The sequence below is a fragment of the Haematobia irritans genome, chromosome 3, assembly GCF_050003625.1.
Source record: "Haematobia irritans isolate KBUSLIRL chromosome 3, ASM5000362v1, whole genome shotgun sequence".
Lineage (NCBI taxonomy): Eukaryota > Metazoa > Arthropoda > Insecta > Diptera > Muscidae > Haematobia > Haematobia irritans.
The window spans coordinates 50,464,434-50,480,044 of record NC_134399.1 but is presented as its reverse complement, the minus strand read 5'-3'; the positions used below and the strand labels follow the sequence as shown (position 1 = coordinate 50,480,044).

Below are 15,611 nucleotides of genomic sequence, written 5' to 3'. Positions count from 1 at the left end.
GGAACATGGTTCAACCGTCTGATTTCCAGGGAAGTGTGTGTCCAAAAGTACCTCCCACGTCTCCTCACTGGACGTTGTCCAATTTCCCTCCGATGTTTTAATGAAACCTGGAGCGGTGTTATTGGATGCTAGTACCTTCCGTAGTCTGGAAGCCTCTGACGTATTTTCAATACTGCTACAGTAATCATCCCAAGAGTTTTGTTGAGATCTTCTCAGTTCTCGTTTATATTCTCTCAGATTCATCTTGTAAGTGTCCCAATCCTCCGGACCTCTTGTGGACTTTGCTTTATTAAAGAGCTTCCTGCAGGATTTCCTCATATTACTTAACTCCGTAGTCCACCATGGCGGCCGATTTTTTCCCCTTGGTTTTCCTCTAGGGCATGCAGCGTTCAGTGAAATATTGAAGGCCTTAGTAATCCGCTCCACTGCGTGTTCGATATCTTGCACAGTGCTCATATTTGTCTCCGGCACTTCCGGTATCATCAAATTGAACGATTCCCTATACCTATTCCAATCAGCTTTCCTAACATTTGGCGGAAATATGGTCTTTGAAGTACGAACAGCCAATCTGAAACTGATGTAGCGATGATCTGAGAAGCTATGTTCCCTCAAAACTTGCCACTCAGATATCTTATCATTCAGTTCCGGAGAGGTCAACGTTACGTCCAAAACCTCTTGTCTGTTCCTGGTGACGAAGGTTGGTGCATCTCCCTTATTGCAAACTACCAGGTTAGTACGCAAAATAAACTCTATTAGCGACTCTCCCCTTGCATTAGTATCACTACTTCCCCAAATACTATGATGTGCATTTGCATCGCATCCCATAATGAGTTTTGTCTTTGTTTTTAGTGACTCCTCAACTAAGGTCTTAACGGCACAGGGTGGCATCTCCCTATCATGTCCCATGTAGACCGAAGATACCCAATATTTGCATGTGGATATCTCTAGACTGGCTACGACAGTGTCTGCATTGCTCAATGAAGGAAGCAGAATCATGTTGAGTTCGTTTTTAGCAATTATACATGCTCGATTTTTATCGTTACCTGTATTATGCAAAAGTTTGAAACCCGGAGTGCTTAATTCACAGATCTTGTTCTTATATATGTATGGTTCTTGAATAAGAACTATATCTATGTCTCCTTTCATCAGGAGAACTTTTAAGGCAGCACAAGCGGCCTTACAATGGTGAAGATTTATCTGGAGGAACCGTAGAACCATCCAAATTTTCAACCACCGTCACATCAGCCGCTTCAATTGAGTCATCAAGGGCTTCCTCTTCACAGATCTCGGTGACTCTCGCAACAATCCGCGGTTCAGCTTTGGTGAGGCTTGAGCCTGTAGAAACTTCCCGCATATGATTTTTGTTGAAATACTTTGCTCATAAACACTTGTACTTAAATTTGAAATATTGTTTTTAGAATTACATATACATTGTAATTTTCTTGTCAAGAAAAAAAAAAAATGTAATTTTCTTGATATACATAATTATAATTTTTTCACATTCAAAAGCAACTACATTATTCTTTAAAATAAATTTATATAAAAAGAATCCTCGTGCCTACATTTTTCAATAGGTTATGGGCCTATTGCATAAAAGAGAAAGCGAATTTGAAGATTTTTTTGTCGAATTTGAAGCGATTTAAAGAATTTTGTGAAATTTCCCTTGAGCCTATACATTCTTCTGTTTTTCGTGGAAGTTTTCCTTGTATGGTATCTTGAGTTGATATCTTTGGAATATTGAAACAAATTGAAAAATGGCTGACTCAAAATTGCTGTTCACAAAACTTAACAGAGACAATTATGAGTTGTGGAAATACAGGATGCAGTTGCTGCTGATGAAGGAGAAAGTTTGGGATGTCGTAAGTAAGCCGATGCCTGCAGCACCCGATGCCAAATGGCACGAGCGTGATACTGACGCGACAATATTAATAGGCTTAGCTGTTGAAGAAAGCGAAGTTTACAGAATTTCAAGATGTAAGTATGCTTGGGAAGCTTGGGAAATTCTTAAAGCCTACCATGAAAAGGCAACTCTGAGCAATAAAGTCAAACTAATGCGAAACATTTGTGAATTGAAATTACTTCCTGGGGAAGACATGGATACACATATAACCAAAATGAAACTCATGTTTTCAAAATTGCAATCCATGGGTGAAACCCTTTCTGAATCATGGATAATATCAATGTTATTGAGCAGTTTACCAAAATCATATGACACATTAATAACTGCTCTTGAGGTAAGAGATGAGAAAGACTTAACCATGACTCTTGTAGAAAATAAGTTATTAGAGGAATATACAAAAATAAAAATGAGACAGGAAGGTGAAGATACAGCCCTAAAAATAATAAACAAAGGTAAACACAATGCCAAGAAAAAGATAATTTGTCATCATTGTCACGGTGTAGGTCACATTCGTAAAGATTGCTGGAAATTGAAAAATAAACCAAGTGACCATCAAAAAGCAAAAATTGCTGCTGAGTCCACCGAAAATTTCTGTTTTAATTTGAATGGATCTCCAGGTGAATGGGTAATTGATTCAGGTGCTACATGCCATATATGTAGTGACAAGGATGAATTTATCCATCTCGATACAATGTGGAGTGAAAAAGTAATTGTGGCAAATGGTGAAGAAGTTTACTCATCTGGAAAAGGCGTTTGCAAAATAACACTCCTTAACAACGATGGTCTGGAAACTACTGTAACAATGAAAGAAGTTTTATATATACCATCGTTTAAAGGAAATTTATTATCAGTGAAAAAGATGTCGGTCAAAGGTTATACAATAACTTTTTGTGGTTCACAGTGTAAAATTCTTGATTCAAGAAATGAAGTAATTGGTGTTGCTGATTTAGTGAACAACTTATACCAATTACGATTGAAAAGATTTGAAAAAGCAAACGTGGTTGTGTGCAAAATGGACGGATGCCAACATTTCTATCATAGATTATTTGGGCACCGTGATGTAAATGTTTTAAAAAATATGCAAACTGGTATATTAGAAAAAGATTTTGAAATTAAAGATTGTGGTGTTCGTAAAACTTGCGAAATATGTGCAAAATGCAAGTTAACTCAAAAACCGTTTCCAAAGCAGTCTTTGTCAAATACTAAGCGTGTCCTAGATCTTATTCATTCTGATATATGTGGCCCCATGCAAACATTGACACCTGGAAAGAAAAGATATTTCCTGACATTCATCGATGATTTTAGCCGTTACACAACTATTTACCTATTAAACGAAAAATCCGAAGTTTTCGAAAAGACAAAAATGTTTGTAGAGATGGTAAGAAACAAATTTGGTCGCTCTCCGAATTTCATAAGATCTGACAACGGTGCTGAATACAAGTCAAAGAAAATGAGGGAATTTTTAAGTAATTACGGAATAAAATCTCAATTTACCGTTCCTTATTGTCCGCAGCAGAATGGGATAGCCGAAAGAAAAAATAGATACTTGGTGGAAATGGCACGATGTCTCCTAGATGAAGCTGACTTGCCCAAACAATATTGGGGAGAAGCCATAATGTGTGCTAATTATTTGCAGAACAGACTAGTCACTGGTTTAGTACCCTGTACTCCCTACGAAAGATGGGAAGGTTCAAAACCAAGCATTGACAAATTAGAAATATTTGGATCTAAAGCGTTTGTATTGATCCCAAATGAGAAGCGAAGAAAACTTGATGATAGATCAAAACTTTTAACCTTTATGGGATATGATGAAGAGAGCAAAGGTTTGCGTTTTGTTGACACTGAAACAAATAAAGTTACTATAAGCAGAGATTATAAATTTGTAAAATCGAATGAATCTTCAACAAACGGAGTAATTTCATCAAACGGTCAAATAGAAATTGGGGTGTCTTCCAAAAGATTATGTATTGAAGATAACGAATCCGAAAAACACACAGATGATATATCATTCTGTAGTGTGAGTAGTGACATGACAGATTTGGAATATTTTAATGATGACGAAAATGCTTCGAAATCAAGTGAAAACCAAACTACTGATACCACTTTGCGTCGATCATCTAGATCAAATAAAGGAATTCCTCCAACGAAGTTCTCAGGATGTGTTATTAGTCAAAAAGATATTATCGAACCAAAAACATACAAAGAAGCTATTGAAACAAAGCAGAAGGATAAATGGCTAACTGCAATGCAGGATGAGATAGATTATATGGAGAAGACTGGTTGTTGGGATTTAGTTCCAAAACCTGAGAATTCGAATATTATTGGCTGCAAATGGATTTTCAAATTAAAGAAAAATGGTGAGGGAAACATAGAACGTTTTAAAGCCCGCCTAGTGGCTAAGGGTTATAATCAAAAATATGGTACGGACTATGATCAAGTGTTTGCGCCTGTTGTTCGTCAATCAACATTCCGAATATTGTTATCAATTGCTGGTGAGAAAGAGATGAATATTGAACATCTTGATGTGAAATGTGCTTTTTTGAATGGGTTTTTAAAAGAAAATATTTTTATGAAGCAACCTACAGGATTTGAGAAAAAAGATCCGAATTTTGTTTGTAAACTCAAACGTAGCATTTATGGTTTGAAACAAGCGGCAAATGTTTGGAATAATGCATTGAACCATGTGCTTATTGATCATGGTTTTACAAGAAGTAAAGCTGATCAATGTCTTTATAGGAATGTCATCAATGGGGAAGAACTATATATATTGGTCTATGTTGATGACATACTCGTAGCTTGTAAAAATAAGAGTAATATAAATTATATCTATGACTTATTGAATCGCCATTTTGAAATAAGAACCCTTGGTGAAATATCATTGTTTTTGGGTTTGGAAATTCAAAAAAATGAGCGATATGAATATCTTATATGCCAGAGAACATATATAACCAAGATTTTAAATAAATTTGGTCTTAACGAGGCTAAGTGCTCCAAATATCCAATGGAAATTTCATACGGGAAAAGCCAATCTGAACCACTTTTAAGGAACGACGAATACCAAAGCCTTATTGGATCTTTATTATATGTAGCTGTCAACACTCGACCAGATATCGCAGCTAGTATTTCAATTCTGTCAAGAAAAATAAGTTCACCAACGCAAGAAGATTGGATCGAATTAAAAAGAGTCGCGAAATATTTAAAAGGAACTTCAACTATGAGTTTAAAGCTAAACAGAAAAAATGAAGACCCTTTCAATTTGTTCGGATATGCAGATGCAAATTGGGCTGAGTGTCGAATCGACAGAAAAAGCAACTCAGGATATATATTTTTGTTGAATGGAAGCGCAATAAGTTGGGCATGTAAGAAGCAAACAATAGTATCTTTGTCAACAACAGAGGCAGAATTCATTGCACTCTCAGAAGCAGCTAAGGAAGCTGTGTGGCTTCGAAACATTCTGAAAGATTTTGGGTGCGAGCAAATGAATCCAACAATTATTTTTGAAGACAATAGAAGTTGTTTGAATTTAATAAAGGAAGAAAAGCTAAGCAACAGGACGAAGCACATAGACACAAAATATTATTTTGTGAAAGATTACGTCGACCGAAATTTAATCAAATGTAAGTTTTGCCCTTCCGAAGACATGATCGCCGATATGCTAACAAAACCACTACCTCGCCCTAAAATTGAAAAATTTCGCGAACTTTCAAATATCAAGTACAATTGAGGAGGAGTGTTGAAATACTTTGCTCATAAACACTTGTACTTAAATTTGAAATATTGTTTTTAGAATTACATATACATTGTAATTTTCTTGTCAAGAAAAAAAAAAAAAATGTAATTTTCTTGATATACATAATTATAATTTTTTCACATTCAAAAGCAACTACATTATTCTTTAAAATAAATTTATATAAAAAGAATCCTCGTGCCTACATTTTTCAATAATTTTCGCCATAGTCTGCAGGTTTTATGTCTCCTTCGGCTTCGCTAGGAAATTTTTTCACTGCTGACTCTACCGGAGGCTTGTCCGTTTCGGTATCCTTTGGCTGATCGCTTTTGTATACCTTCATATGGATATCATGAAAGCCATAACTTACGCGTCCTTGGGTCTGGACTAGATGTGGCAGCGACTCTATGTTTAATATAAACACCGCATGTCGTCTTGGTCCATCCACCTCATCCAAACGACCAACCTTCCAATCGGCGGTTGGAAGATTTGGGTTACATTCTTTTAGTCTCTCTAGTATTGACACAGGATCAGGAGGGTTTGCCGGTATCCATGCATGTGCTCTAGGTTTAGCCGGTATGTCTTTTTTATCGACTAACTCCAAAGCGGCTCCTTCCCAAACTTCACCAATTAGCATCAATGCAGCTTTAAAGCAATCCATAGACCTCTGGTCTGCAAAAGCTATTAACTTATATCGTCCTTGATACCATCCAGCATCTTGCCGTCGAGGACTTGGTCCGGGAAACTTTTTTCGCACCTCTGAGTAGACACCAGACATCGCGTTCTCAATTTCCCCCCATTTTTGCCTTGGAATCATACCGTCCAATGCTCCTTTATTAATAATAGCCATCACAAGGCTGTCTTTTGCAACTGAGGCAAACGATCTTTGATCCCGTTTAGAGGATGGCAGCTCATCCGGTGATCGTTCCTTTTTCCAGCCTCAAGAATTCCTTGAGCCCATTTTAAGGAATCGCTTTGCTTAGCCGACAACGTGCTTGGGTCGACTGATCCTAATTTCTTTAGGATAAACAAAGCATTTCTTCGTTCCTTGAATCTCTTTCTAGAGGGATTGCCTCCTTTTGATGTCGTCACCTTAGAAAAGGTTCGACTTGCCAAAGTGTCACCGCCAGTCGACCCGTCTACAGGTCGACTAATTGGGCCTGACTCTTGGTCGCTGCCCAAATTTATAACTTCAGTCGTTACCCGTCCACTGGGCCCTGAAGTTAGCAACCCAGTGGATGACTTTGAATTTCGCTGCATGGTGGTTTATTATTTCCACCACACGTGAAATTCGTAATAAGTACTTATTACGATGAAATACTCCGCTATTAGAAAACACGTCCGTTCAGTTCGACGGTTGAATAAGTTAAGTATTTTTAGCTAATGCTTGGTAAAATCAAAGTCCATATCGTCTTTCTAAATATATATGTATTTAGTTTTCTTCAAATAGAACAACGACATCCCTATTAAAACACTGATTTGCCCATTATCTCATTATAAGAATTTTTTAAATCATCTGTGTTTGTAGTAAAGTATAATTAAAAATAAATTTTGTATAGAGAAATTGGAAAATTTTCTTGTGTTCGTCCCATTGTATTTCCTGTGTTAGTCGCATTTTATACGTCGAAATGCGGTAAATGGCACAAGCCCATCGTTTCTTTGCCTAGTTTTAAATCGGTTTTATTTTCATATTTCCAACTTTATACTCATTGCCTTTGAAGGCTACGTGAATACTAAAGAAACACAAGCAAATCCTCGGAACAACAATATTGCTACAAATAAATGAATTTCTTATTTAATTAAATAAACAAATCAAAGATTTTATAAAAAATTATTTATGATTAATTTTTTTGGGGTATGAAATCATACCCAAAAAACGCATGTTCAAAAAATATCATACCAAAAAAAGGTTAAAAAAAATCATACCCAATCCATTCCGAAATCGCGGGATTTTCGGGACGGGATTAGTCCCGAATAGCAAATTTTTTTATTTTGAATGATGGGATTTTTCGGGATCCCGCAAAAATAATCTAATTTTGTGTTTTTTATTTCGTATTTCTTTTGAAAAAATAAGGAAGAATCAAAACTACTTTTTTTTCATTTTAATCTCCATCTGGAACTATACTAGTACTTTTTACAAATTAGATGTCTGTCTGAAATATCCAGGATATTAATTGTCCCCATAATCTCTTATAGCCGACAAAATTCACGCGCACTGACAAGAATATTAATTCTGTTGGATTAATACATCGGACAAAAAAAGTAAAAATAAAAATAAATGAATCAAAATAGAAATTCAATTTGAGATAGGCACACCTTTTGCATACCCTTCATGCGGTGTATATGTGTACATATTGGGGCTACATTTCTTCACATAGTCAATGCAGTTGAACAATTTTCATGATAAATAAACTATACATATGGAGAAATTTGCTCCAGGGCAACTTGGCAGACCACTAATCGGTACCGACATCTTTTGTGCCTTAGTTTGTTAAAAGGCATTTAATCCAACAAGGCCCAAGTTTTCGATCACTTAATTTTCCACGCCTCTTTATCTGACATTGTAATAATGTGGATACCTTCCCATATATAAGCGGTATGAATACGCGGACGAGATTGCAAAGAGATCCTTGAATTCGAATCAAATAGTCACTCCACTTTGCTTCCACAAGGTTGTAACAACACCTTTTTTGGCCAAAAATGACTTCATAAACATCATAAAAAAGGACTTCATAATTTCTTGGCTTGATAGACCCTACTGTAAGTAGATCTAACAGGTTGGCTGATAAGTCCCCGGTCTGACACATAGATGGCGTCGCTAGTATTAAATGCATATTATTTTTATATAGTACTAACCTTCAAATGATTCGTGTCAAAATTTGACGTCTGTAAGTTAATTAGTTTGTGAGATAGAGCGTCTTTTGTGAAGCAACTTTTGTTATTGTGAAAAAAATGGAAAAAAAGGAATTTCGTGTTTTGATAAAATACTGTTTTCTGAAGGGAAAAAATACGGTGGAAGCAAAACCTTGGCTTGATAATGCGTTTCCGGACTCTGCCCCAGGGAAATCAGCAATAATTGATTGGTATGCAAAAGTCAAGCGTGGTGAAATGAGCACGGAGGACGGTGAACGCAGTGGACGCCCGAAAGAGGTAGTTACCGACGAAAATATCAAAAAAATCCACAAAATGATTTTGAATGACCGTAAAATGAAGTTGATCGAGATAGCAGAGGCCTTAAAGATATCAAAGGAAATGTAATAGTCACTGTTGATGGTTTTTCCCTTCTCAAGATAATCGATAAAAATTATTCCTTGCGCATCCCAAAAAACTGAGACCATTACTTCGCCAGCAGACTTTTGAGCCTTTCCACGCTTCGGAGACGGTTCACCGGTCGCTGTCCACTCAGCCGACTGTCGATTGGACTCAGGAGTGTAGTGATGGAGCCATGTTTCATCCATTGTCACATATCGACGGAAAAACTAGGATGTATTACGAGTTAACAGCTGCTAAACACCGCTCGGAATCATCAACACGTTGTTGTTTTTGGTCAAATGTGAGTTCGCGCGGCACCCATTTTGCACAGAGCTTCCGCATAGTTATCCAAATATCGATGAATGATATGACCAACACGTTCCTTTGATATCTTTAAGGCCTCTGCTATCTCGATCAACTTCATTTTATGGTCATTCAAAATCATTTTGTGGATTTTTTCATGTTTTCGTCGGTAACTACCTCTTTCGGGCGTCCACTGCGTTCACCGTCCTCCGTGCTCATTTCACCACGCTTGAATTTTGCATACCAATCAATTATTGCTGATTTCCCTGGGGCAGAGTCCGGAAACGCATTATCAAGCCAAGTTTTTGCTTCCACCGTATTTTTTCCCTTCAGAAAACAGTATTTTATCAAAACACGAAATTCCTTTTTTTCATTTGTTTTCACAATAACAAAAGTTGCTTCACAAAAGACGCTCTATCTCACAAACTAATTGACTTACAACGTCAAATTTTGACACGAATCATTTAAAGGTTGGTACTATATTAAAATAATAAGCATTTAATATTTCAATTTAATATTGGAATTTGGTAAGTATGTATATCGAACAATTGGTCATGGTAACAATAAATAACATCTTGGGCGGTTGCACCAATAAACCAAATAAATAAGATTCGATTACGACAACCAATGCAAGGTTGGTTTAACATACTACGATGCGGTTACAATTGCCAAATGTAAGTTGTGCCAACAGACCTCTTTGATAGTTGATGGAACCATCCGCTTTCGGTTGAGGCAACGAATTTGTTTTCTGGATGTAAGATTAACTTCATCGAAGCCGAAAGGTGGTGGTTCTGGTTTCGGTAGACTGATGGTCCAGGACTCATGGTCCTGGGTTTCTCTCTATCCCAGCTCGGACCAAAGCAAGCGGAGATGGATATCCGGGATGCACCTCCTCTAACACAATAAGACGGACGCAACAACACGTGAACTGACGTGGCAGTCCTCTGGCGATGATGTTTAGGTCAGTTAATGGTAATATTCCTTGCTCAGAATTGATATCTACGAATTGGATAAATATCCTTTTCAGGCCTTGTAGAAATTACTAGTTCCTCTTCATTGGTTTTAAACTTTCAAATTATGCATCAGTGAGGCCTATCATCTAATTATACTAACATAAGTATTGATGTGATTAAGACCAGAATTTCAGTACATGTGAATAACGTTACATATACATTTGTTGTTGGTTATGCTAGTATTCAGTTTCAGTAGCTGTAACTTATGTACGCAATCCCTACGTTACATGGATGAGGCCCTCACGGTCAGAAGGGGCGGGAAAGTGCATAGGAAAAAAAGCTACATCTTCTCGAGGTTTCTAATAATACCGTTAAAGCTTTCTAATTTTTTAGGTTAATTTTAGTTTGTTCAGATCCTTTCAAATTTTACTAACTGCCTGTTCGTGAAACTTAAAATCGTCCCGAGACGAATCGTTCGTCTAGAGTGAAACTACCGTTTTGCCGTGAACTCATCCTCTGTGATTTACTAGACACCTAGTCATGAGCATTTTTCAATTATGACGACTCATATCGAGAATAAAGATTCACCTATAATAACTGGTAACGATTTCGCTGAGGTACTAACGAAATCTCACTGAACAAATTTATGAATTTTGTTATACTTACGATTCATGCTTTTCGGCAGTAAACAAACGATTCGACACATTAGCCACCAAGGCTGGAACACAAAATTGATCCACTGGCTGAGCAGCCCTTAAAGCTGTGCTCAAGTTTTCAATGGCGGCGTCACGTAGAGCTTCAAATGCCGCTTGTCCAGTTCTCAGCGGGGCATACCTTTGGCTTTCTCCAAAAATATCCACTGTGGATCGTGATTCGCTGTTTTGAACCACAATTTTAAAGGGTGTTACTTCCTTCTCCTTCTTTTGCACGGAAATTAGCTGCTGTGAATGAGCATGCAGTTTTGCCAAAATCTGACTCGGATCGACGAGAAAATCTCGCAAGTACGAAATCGATGTATTCGCAATATTAGGGAACTTTTGAGCCAATTTCCCCAAACCTTCCAAACATACCATTAATAATGGCATGTGATCCATTACTATTTTGTAAGATAATACGGAGTTCAGTTTTTGCGAGAGACGGCCACACAATTTGTCAGCTTCTGTAATGTAACGTGAAAGGATTTTTAGAAATAAAATCAAATGCAGCGCTATATGAATATTATCCACGGATCCATAGCATTCTAGGAATAGATGTATGACGTTCATTTTAGAGGCGTGCATGTGACACGAAATTATCACGATCCACGGAAAATTTCGCAGTTTATAAACTTGATTGCGCGTGCTAAGCCGGCAAATGTGGTGCGTGAGTTACATATTAATTCTGTCTGTGAGAAGTTGTAGGAAACCAAATTACGAAAAAATTGGCATTCACTAAACTTTACGGACTCACGATGGTAATCAAGTAAGTATTTTTATTTTTTGTCAGGAACTCATTATAAAAAAATTAACAAAATAAATGAAAGTTTTCCTAAGTGCAGCAAATGTGGTAAGGCTGGTAATGTGGTATAGTAGCTTTTTTCTCTATCTAACAACATACGAATTATTAAACCAAGCTGAATAGATTGTGGCTGTCAGAGAATGAAGCAATCAAAGATCAGTAAGTATTTTTATTTTTTGTCAGGAACTGATTATAAAAAAAATTAACAAAATCAAGTAAGTATTTTTATTTTTTGTCAGGAACTCATTATAAAAAACTTAACAAAATAAATGAAAGTTTTTCCTAAGTGCAGCAAATGTGGTAAGGCTGGTAATGTGGTATAGTAGCTTTTTTCTTTATCTAACAACATACGAATTATTAAACCAAGCTGAATAGATTATGGCTGTCAGAGAATGAAGCAATCAAAGATTAGTAAGTATTTTTATTTTTTGTCAGGAACTCATTATAAAAAAATTAACAAAATAAATGAAAGTTCTTCCTAAGTGCAGCAAATGTGGTAAGGCTGGTAATGTGGTATAGTAGCTTTTTTCTCTATCTAACAACATACGAATTACTAAACCAAGCTGAATAGATTGTGGCTGTCAGAGAATGAAGCAATCAAAGATCAGTTTGATTTTTGCAACTCTTTATTTGTGCCAGTTGAAAAAATCACATTTACCTGAGCTCGAATGTTTTTTTGTGGTTCTTAATCATTTCGTTTTGTGCGAAGGTGTATTTTCATTTTATTAATTTTCGGATGTAAATAATTGAGGAGTACTAAATACGCATAAAAAGTATGCAATTGCGATACATATATTGCACTTTTTACAAAAAAATCTACATTATGGTGTACCACATTACCTGCACATTTTATGAATTCGTGCTTCATGTGTTTTTTAATAAATTCGCAAATACATCCGAAATTATGGGTTCCCGTGTAAAAATTGGAGGATCCAATCCTATCTAATAATATCAAATTGGATCTGTTCAGATATTGGTTCAGACATAATTAAATATGCACAGATATGCCATATATGGTGCTAGATCTGGTTAGATATAATTGCAGATCTCATCATATATAGTATAATATCTAATAATATATGCTTGGATAGGACCATATATAGCACTATATCTAATAACATATGGTAGATATAACATCATATCTGACTATATATGGGGTTAAATACGGTCCAAAATATAATAAAAAAAATCATGAACAAGTTAAAAAGATTTTTGAAATACACGTCTAAACCTCAATTTCATTATGTCAAATGTCAACGCCGTCAGGGGCATCACTTCTAAACAAATTTAACGCCAAACTAGCTGAGAAAATTAAGAAATTTAATATAATTTTTTAAATGTGTTCCTTTGATAAAGTGTATATCGTTTCCTTTATTGCGGAGATTATGTAGGTAAGTAGATTGTATTTGTTATTTCCTTAGTAGTCATTTTCATATTGTTTTACTATTTTCTAGATTTGGAAAAAAAGGAAACCTCAGTGGTGTACTGGTTAACATGCCCGCCTTGCATTCAAAAGGTCACGGGTTCAATCCCAGTTCCGACCAACACCAAAAATTATTTCGGCGGTGGATTATCTCCTCGCAGTAATGTTGGTGACATTTCTGCTTCAAAGATTCTCTAAGTTGTTTCAGCGCAACATGAAATGCTGATAGGACTCGATTATAGCAAGGAGGTCCCATATTATTGAGCTAATTATTGAATCGAGCAGCAGTCAGTGATAAGTGAGATGTTGATCACTGTGATGTCATGATGGCCTGAATAGTATGTATGAGCCTAAAATAACAGCCTATCGCTATACCTAACCTAATCCCGAATACACTTTAAATGTGAGTATTAAAAGCAACATAAAATTATACGGCAATTTTTATTGCAACTTAAAGAAGAATGATCCGAAACAATACTAATACTTGCTTACATAGTTCAATATATTCCCATATTTGTTTATTCCTATATTTGTTTAATAATTGTTTTTTACTTAATTTCATGCAGATTGCGCTAACGCTGTAATACTTTACAAAGCAGAAGAAACAAACGAAAAAACCCTTGGACAACACTCTAACTCAACTGTCAATACTCTTAAATAGCTTTGATGGATCAATTTAAATTAAACATATTTATTATGCACATACTTTTTGTCTGTATTATTAAATAAAACAATTGATCTCATTTTATATACAAATTATGGGCTTTTATGTGTTGAAAGATCTCGAAAGATATAATTGTATCAAATAATATACAATTATATCAAATTAGATCTGATTAGATGTCTCATTTTTGAGATCTGATCAGATCCAATTTCATAGTATTTAGATCTGACCAGATATAACCATTTTTCGGATCTGCTCAGATCTGACCATATCTTGGCTCAGATCTAACCATATCAAATCAGATCCCCCAATTTTTACACGGGTTGTTAAATTTCAAATAACAAAAGTTTCTTTTTTTCTATCTATCATATCGATGTCCTCATTCCAGAGTACGCTAAGTCGACGTAGCATTTTTTGATGGAGTTCGTTGTTTTTTATTCGCATTGATGTGAATTGCATCCTGTCAAAAGTTCGAATTTATTGGACACTTCTATCAAAAGTTATTGTTAATATTGTACGCAGCCTGTGAATAAAGTTTTACAAATTTCCAATCCAAAAAGGGCAAAAAACTTTGTTCGGTTTAAATCATATATATTATCACTATTTTCTATACATTACAAAAGCCCTTCATGTTTCCATTAAATTCGACAAACCAATTCGGCCTTTAGTGAACGGCCCATAAGTTTCAACAAAAACCCATTATGTCAAATGTAAACGCCGTCGGAAGCATCACTTAACACAAAAAAGCGAGAAAATTAAGAAATACTTGTTTTAATTTGGTAAAGTGTAGTTTTTTTTTATTGCAGAGATTATGTAGGTAAGTAGATTGTATTTGTCATTTCCTTCGTAGCCCTTTTCATATATTGTTTTAGTACTTTCTAGATTAGGAAAAAGGAAACCACGGTGGTATTGTTTACCATGCCCGCCTTGCATTCAAAAGGTCATGCGCTCAATCCCAGTTCCGACCAAAAATTATCTCGGCGGTGGATTATCTCCTCACAGTAATGCTGGTGACATTTCTTACTGCTTCAAAGATTCTTTAAGCTTTCTCAATGCAACGTGATTTGCCGTTCGGTCTCGATTATAAGAAAGATGTCCCATGTTATTGAGCTAAACATTGAATCGGACATCAATCGATATGTTGATCACTGTGAATTCACGAATTCTCTTTAAATGTGAGTATTAAAAGCAACATAAAATTATAACCTTTTTAGCAACTTTTATTGCAACATAAAGAAGAATGATCCAAAATAATCCTTATACTAGCTTACATAGTTCAATTGAATTCCTAATACTATTTACTAAATTTCATTAAAGAAAAAACAAACGAAAAAAACCCCTGGACAACACTCCAACTCAACTGTCAATACCTCCTTAATTGACTTTGATGGAATTCAATTTATATGAAAATTGTTTGAGTGTATGTATTGTTTGAGTTATGCTTAGGTTATGGAGTGTACACAGAAAAACTATCACCAAAATATTTCCAATTAAAAAGTTAATTGAAGTTAATTTTTTTTCAATTAATAAATTAATTAGTACAATTATAAATAAATTAATCAGTACAGGTAGAAACATTAAGTTAATTTAGTCAATGATTGAAATTTTAAAAATTTTTAATTAAAAAGTTAATTGATACAATTATCTTTTAATCAAATTCGGAAGACTAAGTCAGTTAAAAAAGTGATGAACATTTTTTTAAATTTTTTATTAATGTTTTTTTAAACAATCAATTGTTAATTCAAATAAAAATTCTAACCCAATTCAGAATGTAATTGAAAATACCCGTGTAAAAATTGGGGGATCTGATTTGATATGGTTAGATCTGAGCCAAGATATGGTCAGATCTGAGCAGATCCGAAAAATGGTTATATCTGGTCAGATCTAAATAC

The 15,611-nt window shown here is 35.4% G+C and overlaps 1 protein-coding gene across 1 annotated transcript in view; it reads right to left on the bottom strand.

The window, feature by feature from the left end:
* The window catches only part of Pi4KIIIalpha (phosphatidylinositol 4-kinase III alpha), a 103,307-nt gene that overhangs the window by 76,007 nt on the left and 11,689 nt on the right, over nt 1-15,611 (bottom strand). The window contains exon 4 of the mRNA XM_075300700.1: nt 10,802-11,294. Within this exon, the coding sequence (XP_075156815.1) occupies nt 10,802-11,294 (493 nt within the window). The remainder of the gene's footprint in view (nt 1-10,801; nt 11,295-15,611) is intronic.